The sequence below is a fragment of the Hemiscyllium ocellatum genome, chromosome 21 (assembly GCF_020745735.1).
Source record: "Hemiscyllium ocellatum isolate sHemOce1 chromosome 21, sHemOce1.pat.X.cur, whole genome shotgun sequence".
NCBI classification, from domain to species: domain Eukaryota; kingdom Metazoa; phylum Chordata; class Chondrichthyes; order Orectolobiformes; family Hemiscylliidae; genus Hemiscyllium; species Hemiscyllium ocellatum.
In genome coordinates, this window is record NC_083421.1 from 46,593,399 (window position 1) to 46,618,707 (window position 25,309).

The window sequence follows — 25,309 nt, forward strand, 5'->3', positions numbered from 1 at the left end:
AGTTTCTCCACTGCATCTGTTCTGATGTTGCCAACTTCCACAGAGGTGCCTTCAACACATTATTTTTCCTCAATAAGGATTGCTTCTGTGGTGGATGGTGCTCTCAGCTGTGGCCAACTCATTCCCAGCACTTTTGCCCTCCGGTTATAAATTTTCATCCCACCAGTTTCTGCATTCAAAGGATCGTCCTCTGTCATTTTAACCAACTTCAGCAGGATGCCCCCACTAAATAACAATACCTTTCCCTTGCATGCAATTGTATAAGAGAGAACACTCATTGAGCAAGGTCCTAAACACACCTTCCAGGTGAAGCTGTAGTTTACTTCTTTTGATCTATTATATTTCCTGTTCACAATGTGTGCTCTGTTACATCTAGAAGACAAAACAGTTTGGGTGACCACAATGGTATGCTCTACTTTGACTACAAGAACAACCTTGACCTTCTAGTTGACTGCCATTTCAATAAACTACCTTCTTCCCATGCCAACATTTTCATCGGAGACCTTCAGCAGTTTTCTGATGAAGCTCAACACTAACTCAAAGAACAGTACCCCATTTTCTGCTTGGGTACTTTTCAGCTTTCAGGACTCCACAAAGGTCAACACCTTCAGAGCATGAAAACTATCCTCCATTTTGATTGCTCTCTTCTTTGTTGGCTTTTCTCTTGGTAGATTTTACTTATTTTTTTCCTATTCAAACTTACCATTTAAACTCATTTTACTTCTCAAATCTCTTTTTGGACCACTAGCACTCCAACTGTCTTTTGATCTGGGCAGCCTCACCATTTTTTCTTCAATCTTCTCTCTTGGTCAACAGCATAAAAACCATAATTTTCAGCCCTTAAAGCTCCAAAGCAGCTTTGGACATTTAATTAATTCTGTTTCTCTCTTCACTGATGCTATCAAATCTATTGAGTTTATCTGGTACTTTTTTTAAGTTTTACAATTTTATTAAGAGTTGTGCGCAAAAACTGGCAAGATATGCTTTTTACATGTATTTTAAAAACACAAAATTCTCTCTTAAAACAATCAGATTTTCGAGCATTAACAAGATCTCATTTACCTATTTGACACCGGGGTCAATGACCAGAAACCTGCCACTTTTAAAAACCACTCTGGACAAATATTCAACATGAACTTGAGAGATAAAGCACTGAAGGCAGCTAAAGAACACGGTGGCATGGTGGCTCAGTGGTTAACACTGCTGCCTCACAGCACAAGGGACCCAGGTTTCATTCCAGCCTCGGGCAACTGTGTGAAGTTGGAACATTCTCCCAGTGTCTGCGTGGGTTTCCTCCGGGTGCTCTGGTTTCCTCCCACAGTCCAAAGATGTGCAGGTTAGATGATTTGGCCATTCTAAATTGCCTGCAGTGTTAGGTGCATTAGTCAGAGTGAGTTATTCTTCGGAGGGTTGATGTGGATTTGTTGGGCTGAAGGGCCTATTTCCACACTGTTGGTAATCTAATCTAATCAAACAAAGGACACTAACAGTAAGCCAAATTGTAAAGCAAAAGCATTGGCAAGGTGATGTGTTCAGGAATTAAATTCCAAAGTAGGGGATGAAGCAGTCAAATGGAAAAGGGAAGTGTGCAATGCCAAGGATAACCTTGGCAAAAGACTACAGAAAAGACCTTCTGCAAGTTGACAATATCTGCGAGGGTGAGCAGCAATAACACCTACTGTAGAAGAGGCTGATGTTGGCTGAATCAATGGATAAAAGTGAGTCACTCAGCTCTCTCCTTCTGTGAAATTCATATAGATCATTTCACACATTCAGAATATGCTCTAGTCACATTCAAACAGTACATGACTTTTCAAAACCACGTGAACAGTTGAAACAGAGCTTCTGTCTAACTCAACCAGAAGTTAGCATCTGCAACAATACCACTCAATTTGATTAACTTCAATGGCCGTTCCTCCTTCATAAAGATCAGAAGTGGATATGTTCGCTGGTGATTAGTACAGGAAACATTGTCAACTATAATCAAAATTCCTCAGATTTTAATGCAATTCACGATTGCAGGCAGCAAGACCTGGACAACATATAGGGCTTGGGCTGATGTGTGATGTGTTTCTTATCACCTCTGTGTTATGCAATGATCACCTTAACAAGAGAAAATCTAATAATCATGCCTTGGACATTCCCTTCCTTACTTGTCCCATCACATGGTAGTTACTACTGACCAGAAACTTAAACTTGATGACAGTCACATGAATTAGACTGGTGCTGGAAAAGCACAGCAGGTTAGGCAGCATCTAGAAAAGAACAGTGGATGCTGGAAATCATAAAAACAAACCAGAAGTGACTGGAAAAATTTAGCAGCTCTGGCAGTATCACCAGAGAGAAATCAGAGTTAACATTTTGGATCCAGAGACCCTTCAGAACAGTTCTCAAGAACAGTCACTGTACCCAAAACATTAACTGATTTTTCTCCACAGATGGTGCCAGACCTAAGTTTTTCCAGCAATTTCTGTTTTTGACACTATACTATTTACTTTGTTTGCTTATAAACTCTCCCAATGAAAACAGAACCTCATTACATGCCAAGAGCACTCGTGCACTCACACTGCTTTTAAAAAGGAAATCACCCCATGGCTACAGAAATATTTACAAATTTATCATTCAACCCCATTCAGACACAGATCATACCCACATGCCTCTTGCTTAAATCCAAACCCTGATACAAATGATCTTAAACTATGTGAATCACACAGTTTACTTCACAGTAAAAAATGCTGAGCTTGCCAGCAACGCTCACTTTCCAGAAACATGTCCAAAGTACAACATATGCTCAGAACTACACAGTTGTCAACTAAAATTTTATAATTAAGGTAGGGTGAATGTACCAGTTTTCTCTAGTCCCACTACTTCATAAATCACAACAAACTTAATTTGCTTTATTTTTTCCCAATACAAGCAGTCATATGCTTTCTCTATATTAGACTTAAAACAAAGTGACCTATTAACCAAGTCTCTTTAACAAACACGAAGCTGATCTGTCTGAAAAAAAATTCATGAGGATGCAAAACTAGTGAAGAGTCTTAGTTTGTACTATGCATGTTTTCTCCTTTAAACCCAAAACACACTCGCCAGATAAAGGGAAAACAGATTTCTCTCCACAGGGATTCACTTTGAGGAGTGGGAGAAAATACTTTCAGTTAATAAACCTTAGATCTTGAAGGCAAAATGAACAGGCTTGGGAAGTTCAGATAGCTGCTGTATCTGACATTCCTACAGGGAAAGAAGGAGTGTCACTAAATTTAGGCAGTTTTCTCTGGCATTTTGGCAAACACAGCTTGCTCAAGAAATGCAGTATCGAGAAGTCTTCCCATCACTCAGGTTTCATCCTGAATTCACAATAAACATGCTTCAGAAACAGAACACAATAAGCTGTATGGACTCTATTCTGAAACAAGTTTCCTGTCAATTGAAAATCCCAAACCATCTCTAATTCTGTAAGACACTGGTCAAACAGATCCCATAAAATTCAGTCATAAAAAGAGTCAAAAGTGTTTTTCCCTTGAAGTGAATTCAAGCAACCAAGACCAGTAATTATCTTGAACTGTTTGATTTACAAGGAATATTGTGTTCAGAAAAAGTTCCAACATCTATTTTCATTAACCCAGATATGTTCATAACCCTTCAAACTCAAGTCCACTGAAGTTATTAAATATGAATCCATCAGAACACAAGATTTTTGTCCAACTTGGGGCTTAAACTCAGAAGTTTCTAACACAGGCAAGATAGTCAAGCCTACAGTTCAAAGTATAAACAACATTGCATAGCATTCCCTATTTTTTTAAAAATGTGACCATTATTTTCTGACAATAAAATGTTCATCAGTTCTCAAATGAATTGCACGATAGAATATAGAACATAGAACATAGAACAATACAGCACAGAACAGGCCCTTCGGCCCACGAAGTTGTGTCGAACATCTATCCTAGATTAAGCACCCATCCATGTACCTATCCAATTGCCACTTAAAGGTCGCCAATGATTCTGACTCTACCACTCCCACTGGCAGCGCATTCCATGCCCCCACCACTCTCTGGGTGAAGAACCCATCCTGACATTTCCCCTATACCTTCCACCCTTCACCTTAAATTTATGTCCCCTTGTAACACACTGTTGTACCCGGGGGAAAAGTTTCTGACTGTCTACTCTATCTATTCCTCTGATCATCTTATAAACCTCTATCAAGTCACCCCTCATCCTTCGCTGTTCCAACGAGAAAAGGCCAAGAACTCTAAACCTATCCTCGTACGACCTATTCTCCATTCCAGGCAACATCCTGGTAAATCTTCTCTGCACCCTCTCCAAAGCTTCCACATCTTTCCTAAAGTGAAGCGACCAGAACTGCATACAGTACTCCAAATGTGGCCTAACCAAAGTCCTGTACAGCTGCAACATCACTTCATGACTCTTGAATTCAATCCCGCTGCTAATGAACGCTAATACACCATAGGCCTTCTTACAAGCTCTATCCACCTGAGAGGCAACTTTCAAAGATCTATGTACATAGACCTCAAGGTCCCTCTGTTCCTCCACCTGACTAAGGACCCTACCGTTAACCCTGTATTCCGCATTCTTATTTGTTCTTCCAAAATGGACAACCTCACACTTGGCAGGGTTGAACTCCATCTGCCACTCCTCAGCCCAGCTCTGCATCATATCTAAGTCCCTTTGCAGACGACAACAGCCCTCCTCACTGTCCACAACTCCACCAATCTTCGTATCATCTGCAAATTTACTGACCCACCCTTCGACTCCCTCATCCAAGTCATTAATAAAAATTACAAACAGCAGAGGACCCAGAACTGATCCCTGCGGAACTCCACTTGTAACTGGGCTCCAGGCTGAATATTTACCATCTACCACCACTCTCTGACTTCGACCGGTTAGCCAGTTCTCTATCCAACTGGCCAAATTACCCACTATCCCATGCCTCCTGACTTTCCGCATAAGCCTACCATGGGGAACCTTATCAAATGCCTTACTAAAATCCATGTACACTACATCCACTGCTCTACCCTCATCCACATGCTTGGTCATCTCCTCAAAGAATTCAATAAGACTTGTAAGGCAAGACCTACCCTTCACAAATCCGTGCTGGCTGTCCCTAATCAAGCAGTGTCTTTCCAGATACTCATAAATCCTATCCCTCAGTACCCTTTCCATTACTTTGCCTACCACAGAAGAAAGACTAACTGGCCTGTAATTCCCAGGGTTATCCCTATTCCCTTTTTTGAACAGGGGCACAACATTCACTACTCTCCAGTCCCCTGGTACCACCCCCGTTGACAGTGAAGATGAAAAGATCATTGCCAACGGTACTGCAATTTCCTCTCTTGCTTCCCACATAATCCTAGGATATATCCCGTCAGGCCTGGGGGACTTGTCTATCCTCAAGTTGTTCAAAATGTCCGATACATCTTCCTTCCTAAGAAGTATCTCTTCTAGCTTACCAGTCCGTTTCACACTCTCCTCTTCAACAATACGGTCCCTCTCGTTCGTAAATACTGAAGAAAAGTACTCATTCAAGACCTCTCCTATCTCTTCCGACTCAATACACAATCTCCCACTACTGCCCTTGATCGGACCTACGCTCGTTCTCGTCATTCTCATGTTTCTCACATACGCATAAAATGCCTTGGGGTTATCCTTGATCCTATCCGCCAAGGATTTTTCATGCCCTCTCTTAGCTCTCCTAATCCCTTTCTTCAGGTCCCTTCTGGCTATCCTGTATCTCTCCACTGCTCTGTCTGAACCCTGTTTCCTCAACCTTATGTAAGCCTCCTTCTTCCTCTTTACGAGACATTCAACCTCCCTCATCAACCAAGGTTCCCTCACACGACCATTTCTTTCCTGCCTGATAGGTACATACATATCAAGGACACGTCGCATCTGTTCCTTGAAAAAGTTCCACATTTCCACCACATCCTTCCCTGACAGCCTATGCTCCCAACTTATGCTCCTCAAATCCTGTCTTACAGCATCGTAATTTCCCTTCCCCCAATTGTAAAATCTACCCTGTTGTGCGCACCTATCTCTCTCCATAACCAACGTGAAAGTCACAGAATTGTGGTCACCATCACCAAAATGTTCACCCACTAACAAGCCCATCACTTGTCCCGGTTCATTACCGAGTACCAAATCCAATATGGTCTCTCCTCTGGTTGGACAGTCTACATACTGAGTTAGAAAAGCTTCCTGGACACACTGCACAAACACCGCCCCTCCAATCTACTTGATCTAAAGAGCTTCCAATCAATATTTGGGAAGTTGAAGTCGCCCATGACTACGACCCTGTGGCTTCTGCACCTTTCCAAAATCTGTTTCCCAATCTGTTTCTCCACATCTCTGCTGCTATTGGGGGGCCTATAGTAAACACCCAACAAGGTGACTGCACCTTTCCTATTTCTGACTTCAGCCCATACTACCTCCAAAGGCAGATCCCCCTCAAACTTCCTTTCTGCAGCCGTTATACCATTTCTAATTAGCAATGCCACCCCCCCTCCTTTTTTACCACCCTCCCTAATCTTACTGAAACATCAGTAACCAGGAACCTCCAACAACCATTCCTGTCCCTCATCTATCCACGTTTCCGTGATGGCCACAACATCGTAGTCCCAGGTACCGATCCACGCCTTAAGTTCACCCACCTTATTTCTGATACTCCTTGCGTTGAAGTATACGCACTTGAGCCCATCTCTGTGTCCGCAAGTATTCCCTGTCAGTGCTACCTTCTCCACAGCCTCCCTACGTTCTTGGACATCCTGACAAACAGCTAGCTTACTTGCTGGACTACAAGTCCAGATCCCATCCCCCTGCCAAATTAGTTTAAACCCCCCCGAAGAGTGCTAGCAAACCTATCCCCCAGGATATTGGTGCCCTTCTGGTTCAGGTGCAACCCGTCCTGTTTGTACAGGTCCCACCTTCCCCAGAATGCAGTCCAATTGTCCAAATACCTGAAGCCCTCCCTCCTACACCAACCTTGCAGCCACATGTTCAACTGCACTCTCTCCCTATTCCTTGCCTCACTGTCACGTGGCACTGGCAACAACCCAGAGATGACGACTCTGTCTGTCCTAGCTTTTAGCTTCCAGCCTAACTCCCTGAGCTCTTGAATGACCTCCCCACCCCTCTTCCTACCTATGTCGTTGGTGCCAATGTGTACCACGACTTCTGGCTGCACACCCTCCCCCTTAAGGATTCTGAAGAAACGGTCCGAGACGTCTCGGACCCTGGCACCCGGGAGGCAACAAACCATCCGAGAGTCTTGCCCATGTCCACAGAACCGCCTGTCTGTCCCTCTAACTAGAGAGTCTCCTATAACTAGCGCTCTCCTCCTCTCCCCCTTTCCCTTGAGTCTCAGAGTCAGACCTCACGCCACAGACCCCGTCACTGCAGCTTACACCTGCAAGGCTGTCCCCCCCAACAGTTTTCAAAGCTGTATACTTATTGTTTAGGGGAACGACCACAGGGGATCCCTGCACTGCCTGCTTCTTCACCTTCCCACCTCTAACTGTTACCCAGCTACCTCTGTTCTCCGGCGTAACTATGTCCCTGTAGCTTCTATCAATCACCCTCTCAGCCTCTCGAATAATCCTCAGTTCATCCAACACCAGTTCCAGTTCCCTAACTCGTTCGGTGAGGAGCAGGATCTGAAATAATCCAATATTTCAGATTGGATTATCATCCAATATCTGAATTTCAATTGGAGATCATCCAATATCTGAAAATAATTAGTTGTTAGCCACCATGACAAACAAAAATATTTTCACAAAAATTGAATGGTGTGAGGACTATTAAGAGTACTTTATGTCCTCATGAGAATCCACTGGATGAAAATCACTTTTAATCAAAAAGTATAGAAATTCAGAACCAATTTTACAAAATAAAAAGCACATTACAACTTGAACTGGTAGAGATTCAGTTAGCATCTGGAACATCAACAGAGCAGGGTGAAGAAAGCAACCATGAGGATACACAATTAAACACCATAAAAATTAGTTCTGATGTTATTGTTTATACACATAACACAAGATTCTAACCTATAATGTATTAACGTAGGAACAAATGGGCTCTGACCAGAGACTAGACTCAAAACGTGATCTTGCTCTCCCTCTCTCCACCCCCCAACATGGATGCTATCTGACCTGCTGTGATCTCCAGCATTTGTTGCTTTCACTATAATGTATTAATGTTTGTCTTGTACAATGCTGAATTAATTTTGAGGTGATCAAGGTAAAGGATATTAACATTACACTTACTACCATATTAAGTTGCAACATGCATCCCAGAAGAGATATCATTGTTAGCGACACAAGAAAGCTCCTTTTACTTTGCCCTTAATATGCTTCAGTATCTGTCTCATGAGCAGAGCAGAGAACCTTACAACACAGAAACAGGCCACTTAATCCATCAGGTCTGTGCCAGTGTTTATGCTCCATATAAGCATTTTCCTACTTCATCTCACGTGAAACACATTCTGAATTTCCTTCCACAAAAACATACCTTCACCACCCATCTCATTCATTCTGTATAGCAACAAATTCCACATTCAAACCACTCATTTCCTAATGGATTATTAGTGATCATCATGTATTATGGCCCGTAAGTTTAAACTTGCCACAAGTGGCAACATCTTCTTTGCACCTATCCGACGGAACTTAATAATTTTAAAGACCTCTATAGATCACCACCTCTCAGCCTTCCCTTTTCTAGGCCAAAATTTCAACTATTCCAGAATCGATCCAATGTGATGGTTATTCGATTTCTCTGACATGTTTACAGCTCAACTAAACGCAGGCAGCTTTTGCACAGGAAGAGGCAGATTTTATGAAAAAAAACTCAGGATCTGGCCGAAGTTGACTAGGAACAGCTATTTCTTGGTAAGCAAGAGTGGAAAGCATTCAACAAACAATTGGGAAGAGTACAGGCCCAACATATTCCCTTGAGGGTGAATTGTAGGAGTAACAAGCCCAGAGAAGCCTGAATGTTTAGGAATATTCAGGACTGGATAAAATGGAAAAGAGGCACGCTTAACAGGTACAAAGGCAGCAAATGAACAGAGGCCCGACTGTGCATAGCAAGTGAGCAGGCAGGCACATAAGAAAGCAATTACAAGAGCAAAGACAGCATGAACAAACACTGGCAGGCAAGATTTGGGACAATCCCAAGATATTCTACATCACGGGAAAAGAGAACCACCAATCAAAAAAAAGGGCCCAATAGGCACCAAATGAGAAATCCATGCACAGAGCCGAAGGACATTGGTGAAGAATTAAACAAATACTTCAATTGTCTTCACTTGGGAGAAGGAGGATGTAGGTAAAGAATTCGGAAGGATGGACTGCGAGATTCTTGAGAAGATTGATATTGCAAGTACTGATGGGTTTGGCAGGTTTAAAAGTGAATTAATCCCCAGTCCAGATGAGTTGTATCCCAGACTGCTACAGGAGACAAGAAAGGAAATCAGAAGAGATACTGACGCAAATTTTAAATTCCTCTCTGATCATAGGGGAGGTGTCATAGGACTGGAGGATGTGGTCCCATTTTTCCATAAAGGGTGGTATGGGTGGAAAACTTTGAAACAAATAATTTAGAGAAGAAAGATTTGGACTAAGGATAGTCAGCATGTCTTTGCCAGAGGGAGGTTACGCCTGACAAATCTGGTTGAATATTTCAAAGAGGTGACAAATGGGAGATTAGGGCAGTGCAGTCGTGTCATTCATGTGGATTTTAGCGAACAACGAAAGTAAAAGCACAAGGAATGCAGAGCAGCCTGGCAGATTGGAGCAAACTTTGAGATATAGTGTGGTGGTAGAAGGTTGCTTCTGTGACTGGATGTAATATCTTGCGGCATACCACAGCAATAGGTGCTGGGTCCCTTATTGTTCATGATAAATTACAAAGATGACATGAAAACTGGCCGGACAGCTGACAGTGAGGAAGGAGGAGGATGTAAGCAAATTGGTCAAATGGACAACAATGGCAGATGGAATTTAACTCTACCAAAGTATGAGATGATGCACTTTAGAAGAAACATCAAGACAAGAAAGTACTCAAATGAATCACAAGGCACAAGAAGCTCATAGGAACAAAGGGGTCTTGGAGCATTTGCTTTCAAATCTCTGAAAGGTGGCAAGCTTGGTCAATGTGGTAATTAGGGAGCATACGATTACCTAACAGGGGTTTATAAAATCATGAGGGGGCAAAGAAAAGGTGAATAGCAATGGTCTGTTCCCCAGGGAGGGAGAGTTCAAAACTAGGAGGCATATTTTTAAAGGTGAAAGGAGAATGTTTTAAAAAAAGACACAAGGAGCAACTTTTTTTTTAAAATACTGAGAGCGGTTTGTGTGGGGAATACCAGATAAAATGTTGGATGTAGGTACAGTTACAACATTTAAAAGACATTTGGATAAGTACATGAATAGGAAAGGTTTGGAAGAATATGGTCAAATGGAGGTAAATGAGACTTGTTTAGCTTGGAAACATAGTCAGCAAAGACTAGTTGAACTGAAGGGTCCATTTCCCCACTATATGACTATGACGTGCCTTGATCAGTCAAGACATTAATTATAACAACAGGAAGGTTAAGCAAAGAGTGGGGACAAATGAGTGCAATTCTTGTTGCCAATCAGTAACTAGTTGTGTGCCTCAGGGATCAGTGTTGGGACCACAATTGTTCACAATTTATATCGATGATTTGGAGTTGGGCACCATGTATAGTGTGTCAAAGTTTGCAGAGGACACTAAGATGAGTGGCAGAGTGTGCAGAGGACTGTGAAACCGTGCAGAGGAACATAGATACTTTCAGTGAGTGAGCAAAGGTCCAGCAGATGGAATACAATGTTAATAAATGTGAAATCATCCATTTTGGTAGGAGTAACAGTAAAAAGGATTATTGCTTGAAAGGTAAAAAATTGCAGCATGCTGCTATGCAGAGGGACCTGGATGCCCTTGTGCATGAATCACAGAAGATTGGTCTGCAGGTACAAGTAATTAGGAAGGCAAATAGAATTTTGTCCTTCATTGCTAGAGGGTTTGAGTTTAAAAACAGGGAGGTTATGTTGCAGCTCGACAGAGTGCTGGTGAGGCCACACCTGGAGTACTGCATGCAGTTTTGGTCTCCTTACTTGAAAAAAGGAGGTACTGACACTACAGAGAAGGTTCACTAGTTGATTCCAGAGGTGAGGGGGTTGACTTATGAGGACAGGCTGAGTAGACTGGGATTATATTATTTGGAATTTAGAAAAATGATGGGGAATCTTATAGAAACATATAAAATTATGAAGGGAAAAGATAATAAAGGCATGGTGAGGATGTTTTCACTGGTAGATGAAACTAGAAGGGAGCATAGTTTCAAAATTAGGGGGAGCAGATTTAGGACTGAATTGAGAAGGAACTTTTTTATCCAGAGGGTTGTAATCCATTGAATTCCTGCCCAGTAAAGTAGTTCCTGCTACTTCAGTAAATGTTTTTAAAGTGAAGATAATTTTTTTTAAAAAACAATAAAGCAATTAAGGGTTATGGTGAGAGAGTGGGTAAGTGGAGCTGAGTCCACAAAAAGAGCAGCCATGATCTTATTGAATGTCAGAGCAGGCTCGATGGATCAGATGGCCTACTCCTGCTCCTAGTTGTTATGGTCTACGTTGGAGCTGAACAGGACTTTGGGTAGACCACAGCTCGATTTCTCTGTGCTGTTCAGTTCTCCACAGTATAGGAAGGACGTGATTGCAGTGGACAGGTACAGAGGAGTGTCAAGTATTTTAGTAATGAAAATTGGCTGGATAAGCTCAGAGTGTTTTCTTTGGAGTGCATAAAGGAGACTTGAATCAGTTACTGATAGAGGTGTGTAAGATTATGAGGGGAATAAACAGGGTGAATAGAATTTCATGGTGGTGGTGGTGGTGGCGGGGGGGGTGAAGATGTATGGCAGGAGGTTGAGGGGATTTGAGGAGACTTTTTTTTCATTCAGAAGTTGGTGGTGGTCTGGAAGAGTCGTTGAGGCAGGTAACCGTGCAAACTTTAAAAAGTAACTGAATGAGAACTTGAAATGTCATAACATTTAAGGTCATGGAGTTGTGCTGAAGGTGTGGCGAGTGAAGATTTAGAATAATTTTGGCAACACAGACTTGACAGGCTGAAGGGTCTCCTCTATACTGTACAATTCTATGTTAAATTATTTGTTAGTCTACTCAAATCAAATTGTAGTTGTAATTTATTCATCTTACTTTTCAACATTTTACTTTTCAGAAATTGAAACGTCTTGTACTGACCACTGTTTGACTCCTTGACATGGATGCTTTGGAGAGGGTGCAGAGATTTACCAGGATGTTGCCTGGTTAGAGGGTTTTAGTTATCGGGAAAGATTGAATAAACTCGGATTGTTTTCACTGGAATGGCAGAGACACTGGGGCAACCTGAGAGGGGTCTACAAAATTATCAAAGGTGCAGATAGGCTTTTTCCAGGGTGTAAAGGTCAACTAGAAGAGGGCACAGGTTCAAGGTGAGAGGCGGAAAGTTTAGGGGTGAAGTACAGTGAAAGATTTTCACAGAGGGTGGTGGGTGAGTGGAACACACTACCAGAGGTGATGGTGGTGGAAGCAGACACATTAGCAACATTTAAAGTATATCGTGATCAACACGAACAGGTGGTGAACACAGCGATAGAAACAGCGCATGGGCAATAAGTAGCAGGTCTAAATAAGGATCAGGACTCTGTGCAGGCTGGGTGGATCAAAGGGCCCTTCCCTATGCCATATTGCGTTGTATTGAAGCGGTTTTTCCAGTGACAACAGGAGTTACCAAATGGAGACAGTAAGTTTTCACCAAAATCAAGTTATAACAGTCATTTATTAAAACATTCTCAGTAAACTGTAAAAACATTTTTCTGCATTTTTGAACATAGAATTAAATGGGAAAATTACAATTTGAAAACAAATGATTGTAGAAGGACTAGCTGCACTCTAAGAGCAGGTTACTGAAACTCCCCAAGTCACGTTGATACTTTTGCTTTGTTCATGCAGTTGGCTGGCTGTTTATAGATGGACCAACATCAAGGGGTGAGTTCAATGAGATCCAGCAGGCAACAAGTAGTTGATTGGTTTGTGAAGTGATGACCAGTTGTGGATAACAAGGACCCAGCATGACAATAACCATCTGATTAACCTCTGGGTAGCTGAATACCTTATAGGCAAGATCTATACTGGAAGAAGCTTTCAGATTTCCAGAAGGGAAGGTGGGGTGTCTTTCTCTCCAATAAAATACCTAAAACCTAAGAAAGCCAATTTATTTTCTCTCACCAATTGCTGTAAGCTGTGGCTTTTAACTAGTAACTAAGAAATTTTGCAGTTAATGCACTAGTTACCTATGGTTCCTGCAAACTGAAAAAAAACCTGGAGAAAAGAGATTAAACGAGTGTTGGCAAATAAAAGGGTCATCTCAAATAAATCTGGTTGACTGAGGCCATTTCGTAATTTTCAGTTTTCTTCCCCCTCCCCTGCAATATTTTTTTCTCTCTATCTTCCATAACCCTTCTCCACATTAGACCCTGAATCAAATTTCCCATGGTTCCACACATAGGCAGCCTTGCGGATCTTTAGGGGGCCGTGTTTTTCCTGTTCAGCACTTAGAGAGGTACAGTATGGAAACAGACCCTTCGGTCCAACCTGGCCATGCTGACAAGATATCCCAACCCAATCTAGTCCGACTTACCAGTACCTGGCTCATATCCCTCCAAACCCTTCCTATTCATATACCCATCCAAATGCCTTTTAAATGTTGCAATTGTACCAGTCTCCAACACATCCTCTGGCAGCTCATTCCATGCACACACCACCCTCTGCGTGAAAAAGTTGCCCCTTAGGCCTCTTTTATATCTTTCCCCTCTCATCCTAAACCTATGCCCTCTAGTTCTGGACTCCCCCAACCCCAGGGAAAAGACTTTGCCTATTTATCCTATCCACGCCCCTCATAATTTTGTAAACCTCTATGAGGTCACTAGGATCTTCAGATTTTGTTACCAATTCGTGAACTGTTCCTCTACATTCATGATATGTTGCATGTAACTGAGATACAGTGGTCCCTGTGGAGCTTGTTAAATTGTAAAAGAATTGGAAAGATCACAGTGCTGCTGTGGATGTCACATTTACTGATACAGTTATCTAATTATTTATTCCAGTGTTGTTAAATTTAGTGGAGACTTGAATAAGGAATAGGTCATGAAGGCAGACTGAGCAGAAGCTCAGGTTTCATGGCACCTGATAATCTTCAAATGAGGAAGGCTAATTCATGACCTCTAAATGCAATGTGTTTGTTACATAACTTTTATATAAGGTACAGTTGGCAAATAAATCACTACTTATTGTTTGACAGTGTTTTTTGAGTATACATCATCTTGAGCACTAGCTAATGTTATTTATTTTCTTCCTATTGTGCAGACTATAGTCATGAGACTCCTTCAGACCTTAGAGTAAGACAGTGACTTTTCACCAAGTGTGTTTTATAATTTCTGAAAATACAGAAAATTCTGAACATCTGACACATCAGCTTGTGAAATTAAAATCATAATGGCTAGATGAAAATGAACAACTCTTGACCAGATTTATTTCTGTAATAATTATGTAAAATTAAGAGGTCGGTGTGATAAAAGGACATTCTGGTCGACAGCAACCAATTTCCCCCCCTCCTTAAGCTAGCAGACAAATAGAGGAATATGTTAACTGGAAGATCAAGATAGTCAAAATTTCCTACTTTTACATTTTATTATTAGTAGCATACCCATTATCTGCAAAAATAAAAGAGTTAAACAGGATCATTAGGCTCCAGATACAACTGTGCTTCTACTCCTCACATGTACGTCTATAAATTTCTTTCCACATTTTACAGTGTAGATAAAAGGTCTCAATATATTTTCATGTTGTGAGCTTGATTATCTTGTGCCTGAAACGAGTGAGATTCTAATGATTAGAGTCGATAAATCCAAAACACAAGAAGCTATACAAAACATGTTTTGGACTGGCATCAATGAGAATGACAAATACCACACCCAAGTCTGCCAAATTCGAGACCCCCTTTCCAGTATTGTCAACTGCAGTAAAAGGCTGCCTAAGTACTGTCAATTTCAGCACTAGTCAGTGCTCCCAAAACTGGACCATTTTTCACTACTTACAAAATCCAAAACCATCCTCCACAGATGCTCTAGATAAGATGGATTCCCATTCCTTTTACGTACCAAGATAGTTACCGCCAACCAGTTACATCTTTTGAGGGCTTCCCCAGCTTTAAAGTAAGAAGTTTATATAATCTTAAATAAAATACACATGCCCCAAGCGCCACTATGTTTCTGTGATATTTATGCATACAAGCATAATCATTCCTGCTAATTTTACAGAAAAACAAACAGCTGTGGAACTGAATCCCCAAAATATAGTAGAGAATTTTAGTAGGTCAGCACTAATACCCTATTTTTTAAATGACAAAACATCCTTATTAAAACTGGATGACTCTGGAAGAATCAGTAGTCAATAAAGTTGATTCATTTTGGACTGAATCATTCCTCAACAAGAAACGCATTGAATGTAAACATTTTAGCAAAACCTAAATGAATTGGCGCAATGATACAGTGACAATTTAGGTTATTGCAACATGAAAACCGAAAGAGGACAAAGACAGGTTGTCAGAACATACAGATAAGTTTCAAGTGCAAAAAAAAACTGAAATAATACTTTTCAAAATTAGAGAAAATTTTGAAGGTGGTAGTCTTCGATAAGGTCATATTCAAAGGCAGAATCCTAGCACTTAAGAGATACAGTATATAGAAGTAAGGAGGCAACACTAAACCCATACATACTCATTGAAGCATTGTGCAGAATGTTGGCAATTTCATGATAAAAAGCATTTAGAAAGTGAATGAAAACCAAAAGGTGCAACATAAGTTCATTGGATGTTGTCAAGAATTATGAATGTTCTAATAAAAGCAGAATTAAGAAATTCAAACATTTTCAATGGAAACGCAGGGGAAGAAAACAGCTGATTAGACAAAGTTTTGGAGGAGAAGTGGAAAAGCATTTACAGATCAGGACCCATTTTGTGCACAAAATGTATACTGGTTGACCTGCTTGATGGATGTGCAGCAGTGAATGGCAAAAAACCGAACAATATACATCTACCCATTCATCATGCCTGTGTCATGCTTGTTCAAAATCCAATACCCAATCAGCAGCAGACACACACACACCCCAAAACCCCAAATACATATTGGGAAGATCTCAGCCTGAATCCTCAATCTCCAGGAAAACCCTTTCCATTCCCTTACCATCAGTTTCCCTCTTCTTGCCAACAATGCAGTAATGAGGAATGCTCCAGGAAGGAGATTAATCTCAATCCTTAAAAACTGTTCACGGCCCAACTGCACTAACCACTAAATTAGCTGCTAAAACCTTCATCCATACTTTTATTCACAAGAAACACTCTAGTGAAATAATACTCAAGTCTGCCCTCCACAAACGTCTGGTCATTCAAGACGCCAAAAGACATGTCCTAACTCGCACCAAGTCCCATTTACCTTTCATTCCTGTGCACCTGACTTCTAGACTAGCAGCATTTCAATTTTAAAAACTTCTCATTCTTGTTTTTGAAAGCCTTCCATTTACTTGTACTGCACTTGTGATCCAAGATATGAACTCTGCCAATTCTGATCCCTTTCACATCTTGATTTTAAAATCATTGTACCAATGGTAACCTAGACCCTGAGCACTGGAATTCCTTCCTTTCAGCTCAATGATCATCTTCTCTTTCCACCTTTTAGATACTCCTTAAAATCTCTCTCTTATTTGTTCAATGTTAAAATTTGAGACAATGCTCCTGTGAAACAATTTGGGCCTTTTTTTTAATCATTTAGTGGTGTGAACACCTCTCCACTACCGCAGAGCTGTCTAACACCTCATTTCAATGGTGCCATTTGTTCTACTTAAATCAGATCCAGAGACTCGCCAATGACTTCTATTTCCATTCCTGCATAACTACCTATGGTTCCAATCCATCCTTCTTGAATTCTTGAAGATGAGCCTTAGAATAAATCTCTTCAACCAAGCTTCTATTCAGATGCTCTTCTATCTCATGTGGCGGGACTCATATTTTGCTTCATAATGCCTTAGGATATTATATTACTTAAAAGTGTATATATAAATAAAGATGCTTCAGTCTTCAAAACTATGAAGCTATAATAATAGAGTTAGTATTAGATTATGTCACCTCTCAAAGTAGTCAGGCCAATTAAGACAACCAAGAAATAAATTTACGGATCTTGCGTATGAAATAGCCTGAAACTGAGAGTTGCAAATTCTAGTCATAAAGTTTCTTTATACACTTGTGGCAAAGGAAAAATATTTATTTTCCCAGAGGTAATTAAAATCCATCTACTTCACCTATCTAGAGAAATCAGCTCCAATTCTATGGGAAATAAAGATGCCTGCATCAAGAACAATGCTAAGCACATCTTAAAATTAGAGTCAAAGAGTGGTGCTGGAAAAGTACAGCCGGTCAGGCAGCATCCGTCGATTCTCCTGCCCCTCGGATGCTGCTTAGCCGACTGTACTTTTCCAGCACCACACTTTTCGACTCTGATCTCCAGAATCTGCAGTCCTCACTTTCTTCTACATCATAAAATCAGACACAAATTTATTGATGTTTGGGGTACTGGTATGCTCAGTTCAAATGTAGTAGACTGCAATCTAAAAATTAGAGAAAAGTTCAATAAACCCTACCACATCCAGTTGAAAATGATGGAGGACAATCAGGCAATGAAGGGGAGAAGGTAGCTCCGTGAGCATCCAATCTTCTAACATGGAGGAGACCTGCATACAAATGCAAGAGACAAGGCTGAAGTATTTGCATGCATTGTCAACCAAAATGCTGAGTCGTTGATCTTATTCAACCTTGAGTTTGTACTATCGTAGGTGCCAAGACTCAATAAGATATGGTTGCCTACTCTGAACCTGACAAATGCTATGGTTCTAACAAGATTTTAGCTGCTGTATTCAAGATTTGAGTACCAGAAGTAGCTGTCTACAAGCTAAATTATTCTATTACAGCAATCATATTGGTATCAATTCAACAACATGGAAAATTGCCCAAGCACGTTCTATCCATAAAAATAGTGGGTTAAACGTGACAGAGATTATCGCGGCCATTGGTATGCTGCTTTTTGAGGTTGTTATCTCCTACCATCATGCTGGAACTAACTTAAGTGCCAGTGATCTAATAACTGCAACGGCTCTGTTCAATTGATCAAATCTTTAGTGACAGCTTTGACTTCTATACAAATTTCAGAATCTTGATGCTGAAGGGAACTGGATGTAAAAAGAGGGAAATCCACTCTCAGTAAGCACAAAGCACATTCTGTCATCTGCTGTTTAATGAAAGCATTTGAATACTTTAAAAAATCTGAACAAGATATGCAAATTCTCTCACTTTTTAAAAATAAATTGTCTTGGCAAGTCTTAGGCCTTAAATTATGTAAACTCCTGAAATCTCTCAATTTCATTATCCCCCTGTAAATATTCCTTAAAACCTTCCTCTGACAAGGGTTTGAGGTTAAAATGAGTCAATGTCCTCATATTCAGTTTTGAAAAAGTCTTCAGACTCAAAACACGAATTCTGTTTCTCTCCTCACATACACTGCAAGACCTGCTGAATTTCTCTAGCATCCTCATTATTTTTACTTCTTGTAGTATTTTCTTTGGCTTGGTATAACTTTTTAGCTGATTATCCTTCTGTGAAGTACTTGGCCCAATGTCAAAAGTCATAATAAATTAGAATCGATAAAGCTCTTACTCCAAGAACAATGCTGAAATTTCTTCTCTGAAAAGGGAAAGCAAAACATAAAAATGGAAACAGGAAAAAAGCAACTACACCTAAATTGTTTAGTATATTTGTATATTTTCAAAGTACAAAAAGGTCCTCACTTTTATTTTACAATTCATTCCTGAAATATCAAAACTTGCTAAAAGCAAAATGACACAGAAGTGCATGCAGTATCTTTACATTGTCACATCTGTTGTGCTCATCTGATTAATCAGCTTTCACCCCTTTCAAAACATGGTTAGTGGTTTCAAAGCATCCATCGCTTATATGACGAAAGTCAAAAGTGTGATGGAATACTTCAACTTGTTTGAAGAACACATTCAACAACACAACAAGCTGTATACAATCTAAGGTAAAGCAGCATGCTTGACTGGCATCCCCACCTTAAACATTAGTGACCTCCACAACCAGTGCACGGTACTATGGGCAAGATAAACTGTAACAAATCACCAAAGCTCCTTCATCAGCACTATTGACAAGGACAAAGACATGAGAATCACCATTACCTCAAAGTTTCACACCAACCTGATTTTGAAATACAGAGGAACCTCAATTATCCGAAAGAAATGGGCAGGCAGTATTTCGTTCGGACAATTGATTATTCAGATAACTGATTCAATGCTTCTCCACTGGGACTCTAAGTTTCCTTTCTCCTCGCTCTGCCTGACACACTTCTGTATAAGGGACCTGCAGCTTTGCTGAAGCCTCTTCTCACCACTGCTTGACTTCAATGGGATTAACAGAGTGAACACTTGCTATGTCCATTGCCTGTTCAGGAAACCAGGCAGCAGCACACCGCGCAACCGCAGCCCCCAACCCTACTCTGTGCTTTTAACTCTTCACATTTCCAACCAGCAGATGGAGTGAAGCAGTCAGATGCCTCTTATCTCTTCTCCCCAATGGGAATTCAGAACAAAATGAGGTAACTGAACGGAGACGGCAGCCGAACTGGACACCAACAGCAAGACTACTGCTATTTTTGTGGGATGAGTCTCAAAATAGCACACACACACACACACAACTTTTTGACAAGTCCCCACTCTGCGCTGTACAGAACAATGTTGGAGAGATTATCTGGGGAAGGGGGTTGAGGGTACACCCCTGTGTGGAACTCCAGGGTAAGTGTGGGGACAGAGAGAGGGGGCAGGAAGTCAGTCATTTGGACATGGTGCATGGGCTCCCATCAATGTCCAGGACTGTTCTCAGCAGTATTTCAGTAAGCCAAAGTCACTTTTAATCATTGTAAACAAGAGACGCAATCAGTGTTAGTAACACCTTTTTGATCTAATGCTTCAATCGGGACCTTGAGATCTTCTTCAGATAATTCGGATAATTGATATTCGGATAATTGAGGCTCCTCGGTACGTGATCATTCTTTCATTGTCACTGTATCGGAATAATACTTCATCAATAACACCAAGAGAGGACCGACATCACAGTGGTTGGAGCATTTCAAGGTTGGGTACTGCCTCTCAAAGGAAATAAGAGATGGGCTATAAATGTTGGCCTTACCAGCAACACTCATCCTGTGAATGTAAATTACAAAACACTGATCAGATGCACTACAGAACTCTGTGGGAAACTAGGGAAGTGATTGCTCTGCCCCTTGCCGAGATATTTATATCACTGATAGTTACAGGTGAGGTGGCAGAAGACTGGAGTCTGGCTTAAGCGGTATCACTATTTAAGGAAGGAGGTAAGGAAAAGCCAGAGATCTATAGACCGGTGACCCTTACATCAGTGTTGGGCAAGTTTAGCTTAGATTTCTTACAGTGTGGAAACAGGCCCTTCGGCGCAACAAATCCACACCGACCCTCCGAAGAGCAACCCACCCAGACCCATTCCCTTACACCTGACACTACAGGCAATTTAACATAGCCAATTCACCTAACTTGCACATCTTTGGACCACGGGAGGAAACTGGAGCACCCAGAGGAAACCCACGTGGACAAGGGGAGAATGTGCAAACTCCACACAGACAGTTGCACGAGGCGGAAATTGAACCCAGGTCTCTGGTGCTGCGAGACAGCAGGGCTAACCACTGTGCCACCATGCTGCCCAAAAAAAAAGCTGTTGGAGGGAATCCTGAAGGGCGGGGTTTACATATATTTGAAAGGCAAGGACTGATTAGGGATGGACAACTTGGCTGTGTGCATGGGAAATCATGTCTCACTAACTTGATTGAGTTTTTTGAAGAAGTAATAAATGGATTTATGAGGGCAGAGTGGTGGACGTGAACTATATGGACTTCAGTAAGGCTTCAACAAGATCCCCATGAGAAACTGTGGTTAACAGAGATAGATCTCATGCAATACAGGGAGAACTAGCCACTTGGGTACAGAACTGGCTCAAAGGCAGAGGATAGAAGGTGATGGTGGAGGGTTGTTTTTCAGACTAGAGGCCTGTGACCAGTGGAGTACCACAAGGATCAGTGCTGGGTCCACTACTGTTCGTCATTTTATATCAATGACTTGGATGTGAGCATAAGAGGTATCGTTAGTATGTTTGCAGATGACACCAAAATTGGAGGTGTAGTGATCAGCGAAGAAGGTTACCTCAGATTACAACAGGATCTTGACCAGATAGGCCAATGAGCTAAGAGTTGACAGATGGAGTTTAATTCAGATAAATGCGAGGTGCTGCATTTTGGAAAAGCAAGTCGTAGCAGGATTTACACACTTCATGGTAAGGTCTGAGGGAGAGTTGAACAAAGAGACCTTCGAGTGCAGGTTCACAGCTCCTTGAAAGGAGAGTTGCAGGTAAACAGGATAGTGAGGAAGGCGTTTGGTGTGTTTTCCTTTATTGGGCAGAGTATTGAGTATAGGAGTTGGGAGGTCATGTTGTGGCTGTACAGGACTTTGGTTAGGCCACTTTTGGAATACTGCGTGAAATCCTGGTCTCCTTCCTATCAGAAGGATTCAGAAAAGATTTACAAGGATGTTACCAGGGTTGGAGGATTTGAGCTCTTGGGAGAGGCTGAAAAGGCTGGAGCTGTTTCCCCTGGAGTGTCAAAGGCTGAGAGGTGACCTTATGAAATCATGAGGGGCATGGATAGGGTAAACAGACCAAGTCTTTTCCCTGGGGTGGAGGAGTCCAGAACTAGAGGGGAAAGAAATAAAAGGGACTCAAGGGGCAACTTTGTCATGTCAAGGATGTTGCATCTTTGGAATGACCTCCCAGAGGAAATGGAGGAGGCAGGTACAATTACAGCATTTAAAAGGCATCTGGATGGGTATATGAATAGGAAGGGTTTAGAGGGATATGAGCTGGGTGCTAGCAAGTGTGACTAGGTTAGGTTGGGATATCTGGTCGGCATGTCTGTTTCTGTGCTATACATCTCTATGACTGCATGACTTGTATACTGTGCTTCAAATATTTAGTTTGTGAATGATGTTAATGTTTTAGAGTTGATGTTTTATTCTGGGGAGATGACATTTGTGAAGGTAATGTAATTCAAATGCTGAGCTTTGGAAATTGCCAGAAGACTGTATCTTGAAAAAAAGCAGATCAGAAGGTTACCCATAAGTTTGTTTGTTGGAGTCACAATAGTAGAAATATAGCTATAAAACAGCTAGAGAAATTGTAAGTGAGAAATAATTAACTTAAATTTCTGTTTGATGATATTCCAGGCCAACAATGTTATCACGGAAACGAACGTAACTTTGGAAGGCTCTGCGGTCTCAGTTTATCCAGGTGTTTCATGGGAGAGATTTTTAACTGCTGTTTAGACCTAATATGATTTGCAGCTCACTAAGTTAGCCAAAATTATTGACAGATAGACACGTACTGTAAGCAAAATAAAAGACAAGCATTACCATTTATCACACAGAAGATGGGTGAGACTTAATATCAGTTTGGATCTTATGAAAAAAGATGGAAGATTTCTCTAATAGCTTCAGCTGAGGCAAGGTACAATAGGTGAATTATTGCAAAAAGAAAGGAACAAATTAGCATGGAAGTACCGGAAAAGTAATCAGAACAAAAGACTGAGGTCTCCACAATCAAGAGAAAGTCAGTCAAAGTTCTACTTCTAAGAACAGTTGTAACTGACAAAGGTTCTCCACAGGACTATGGCATACTGTCCATACAGAACTAAATTCATTATAAAATGCCAAGTGAGAAAGCAGGCTATTTAGTCCATCGAGTTCACACACCACATCCAAACAGCATCTTTCAAATAACTCCAAGATTTATAGGTCTTTTAAAAAATTGAAGAAAGAAAGTAAGCTTGAGCACATAACATACAGATACAAGTTACAGTGGCAACTTAAATCATACATGCTAATTCATTTTTGAATATCTTGTTAAAACATGAAATCTTGATGTGTAGTTCTATAGGTTAAAATGAGCTATTTGAATTTTTCAAAATGTTCAGTGTTCCCTAACTAGCTACCAGGAGAGAGAGAAAAAAATTACAAACTTCTATCCCTCGTTTACAATTTATAATTTGAAATTATCAGCTTCAGCTATCAAGAAATCATACAGTAAAATCTCAGATTCCATCCATAATATGAAATAATCAACATCACTTGAAATGAAAAAAGAGGTTACATGTGCAATCTATACAATAGTTTTCAAACATAAGAAACCTTGTCCTCTGAACCCTTTGCCACTGCTACAGCCTTGTTTACTCCTACACATCCATTAACGTATGCAAAATAATCACAGTGAATGACTAATCACATTGGCATTGTATTCTTAGTTGCCACGTATCGTGATAAATGAGAGAATAATCCAGTGTAACGGGTGTGCCACCTACCAGCTTTGGGGGGGGGGGGGAGGGGGTTGTTGGTCTGTATGGCATTATTTATTCCTAAATACTAACATATTTACGAAGGACTTTTGAACAACTTGGGACAAGAATATTTTGACCCCTGAAAACCACTGCAGGCCTAATGTGTTATGCCAAAGGCGGCAGATAAATAAACTCTCCGCTCTTTTCACCGAAGACGCAGACGAAATGCGGTAAACAAACTGGGTCAAGAGAGTAAAAGCCGTGTGTGTGTGGTGGAGGCCGGCAGTGAGGCTGTTGCTCCAGCATCAGGCTCCAACAGCGGCCTAGTGCGAGCAACTCAGACTGACAGGTAGCAAACTCGAAGAAAAACATACCGTCGATTTCAGCACTTCTCGGCGGTTGGTCAGGCTTTCCAACACGTGTGTCACCTCTGCATAGCCAGCGCTTCCTTCGGCATTGAAGACCTCAGATAGTGGCCTTATTCCCACCGTTTACGGAGAACATTCCGAACACGTCAATCATACTCCCGACCACCCCGTACCTCGGCCCGGAACGTTATCCGCCGCTGATGGAGCACCAACCGCACTCGGCTGCGAAGGCGGGACCGACACGCAACCAAACCTACTGCCGGAAAGCCAGCATAGATTGGCAGTGTCAATGCTCAATCAGATTGAGTCCTCCTGAGGAACGTCGTCACTGATTGGAGCATTGGGAAAACTATTGCCAATCAATGAGGGGCAGGAAAGGTCTCGAGCTGGCGTGTAGCAGGTTGCTGTGACCGACGGTACCTTGCTGCGTACTGGGTCAATTGTTTTGAATTGAGCTACTAGTGGGCGTCTGGATTCCTACCTTAAATTGCCCTGTTTACATCTACAATGTACAATTGTACTTTTCCTCCTCCAGTGAGTTCATTGTGCTCCTAATGTTTTCATGAATGTTTTATTCAGAGTCAATCGTTATATTACTTTGCTACACAAGTTCTTTAATTGCTGTACCGGTAAACTACAGAGCAAATCACGATCTGTAGAAAATTTTCACAATCACACAACACCATGTTACAGTCCAGCAGGTTTACTTGGAAACACTAGCTTTCGGAGCGCTGCTGCTTCATCAGGTAATTGTGGATCAGGGCCCCAAGACACAGAATGACACTGTAATCTTTTGCTATAAATTCTGTGTCTTATGGTCCTGTTTCACAGCTACTTCATGAAGGAGCAGCGCTTTGAGAGCTAGTGTTTCCAAGTAAACCTGTTGGACTGTAACATGGTGTTGTGTGGTTTTTAACTTTGTACACTCCAATCCAGCACCGGCACCTTCAAACCTAGAAAATTTGCCCTTGTGAATTATTTTTCAAACTGTTGCAGTAAACACAGAATGGGAACCATCAGTGTTCATTTTCTGGCTGCAATTGATTAGAATTCTAAAAATTTTTCCACATATGCAAATTTAGCCAGTCAATAGACACCATGTGTATTCCTGAGATGCTGCCTAACCTGCTGTGCTTTGACCAGCAACACATTTGCAGCTGTGATCTCCAGCATCTGCAGACCTCATTTTTTACCATGTGTATAAAGCTTGAGGTATGATACTACACGTTTTGGGGATAAGAGGCATTTCTGATGGATTTTAGAAAGGAAGCAATATATTGAAAATGGGGAGATGTAGTGGATGTGGAATACATTGGCTTTAAGAAAATCT

At 41.2% G+C, this 25,309-nt stretch overlaps 1 protein-coding gene across 3 annotated transcripts in view; it reads right to left on the reverse strand.

The window, feature by feature from the left end:
* mapkap1 (MAPK associated protein 1) overlaps positions 1-24,206 on the reverse strand; it is a 332,586-nt gene extending 308,380 nt beyond the window's left edge. For 2 of the 3 annotated variants that reach the window (XM_060841422.1, XM_060841421.1), the window contains exons 1-2: positions 23,986-24,206; positions 17,778-17,867 (exon numbers count right to left, since the gene is read on the reverse strand). In XM_060841422.1, the coding sequence (XP_060697405.1) occupies positions 17,778-17,858 (81 nt within the window). In that variant the 5' untranslated portion in view covers positions 17,859-17,867; positions 23,986-24,206. The remainder of the gene's footprint in view (positions 1-17,777; positions 17,868-23,985) is intronic. The other variant, XM_060841423.1, reaches the window with a different exon arrangement.
* Between the last annotated feature and the right edge of the window lie 1,103 nt (positions 24,207-25,309).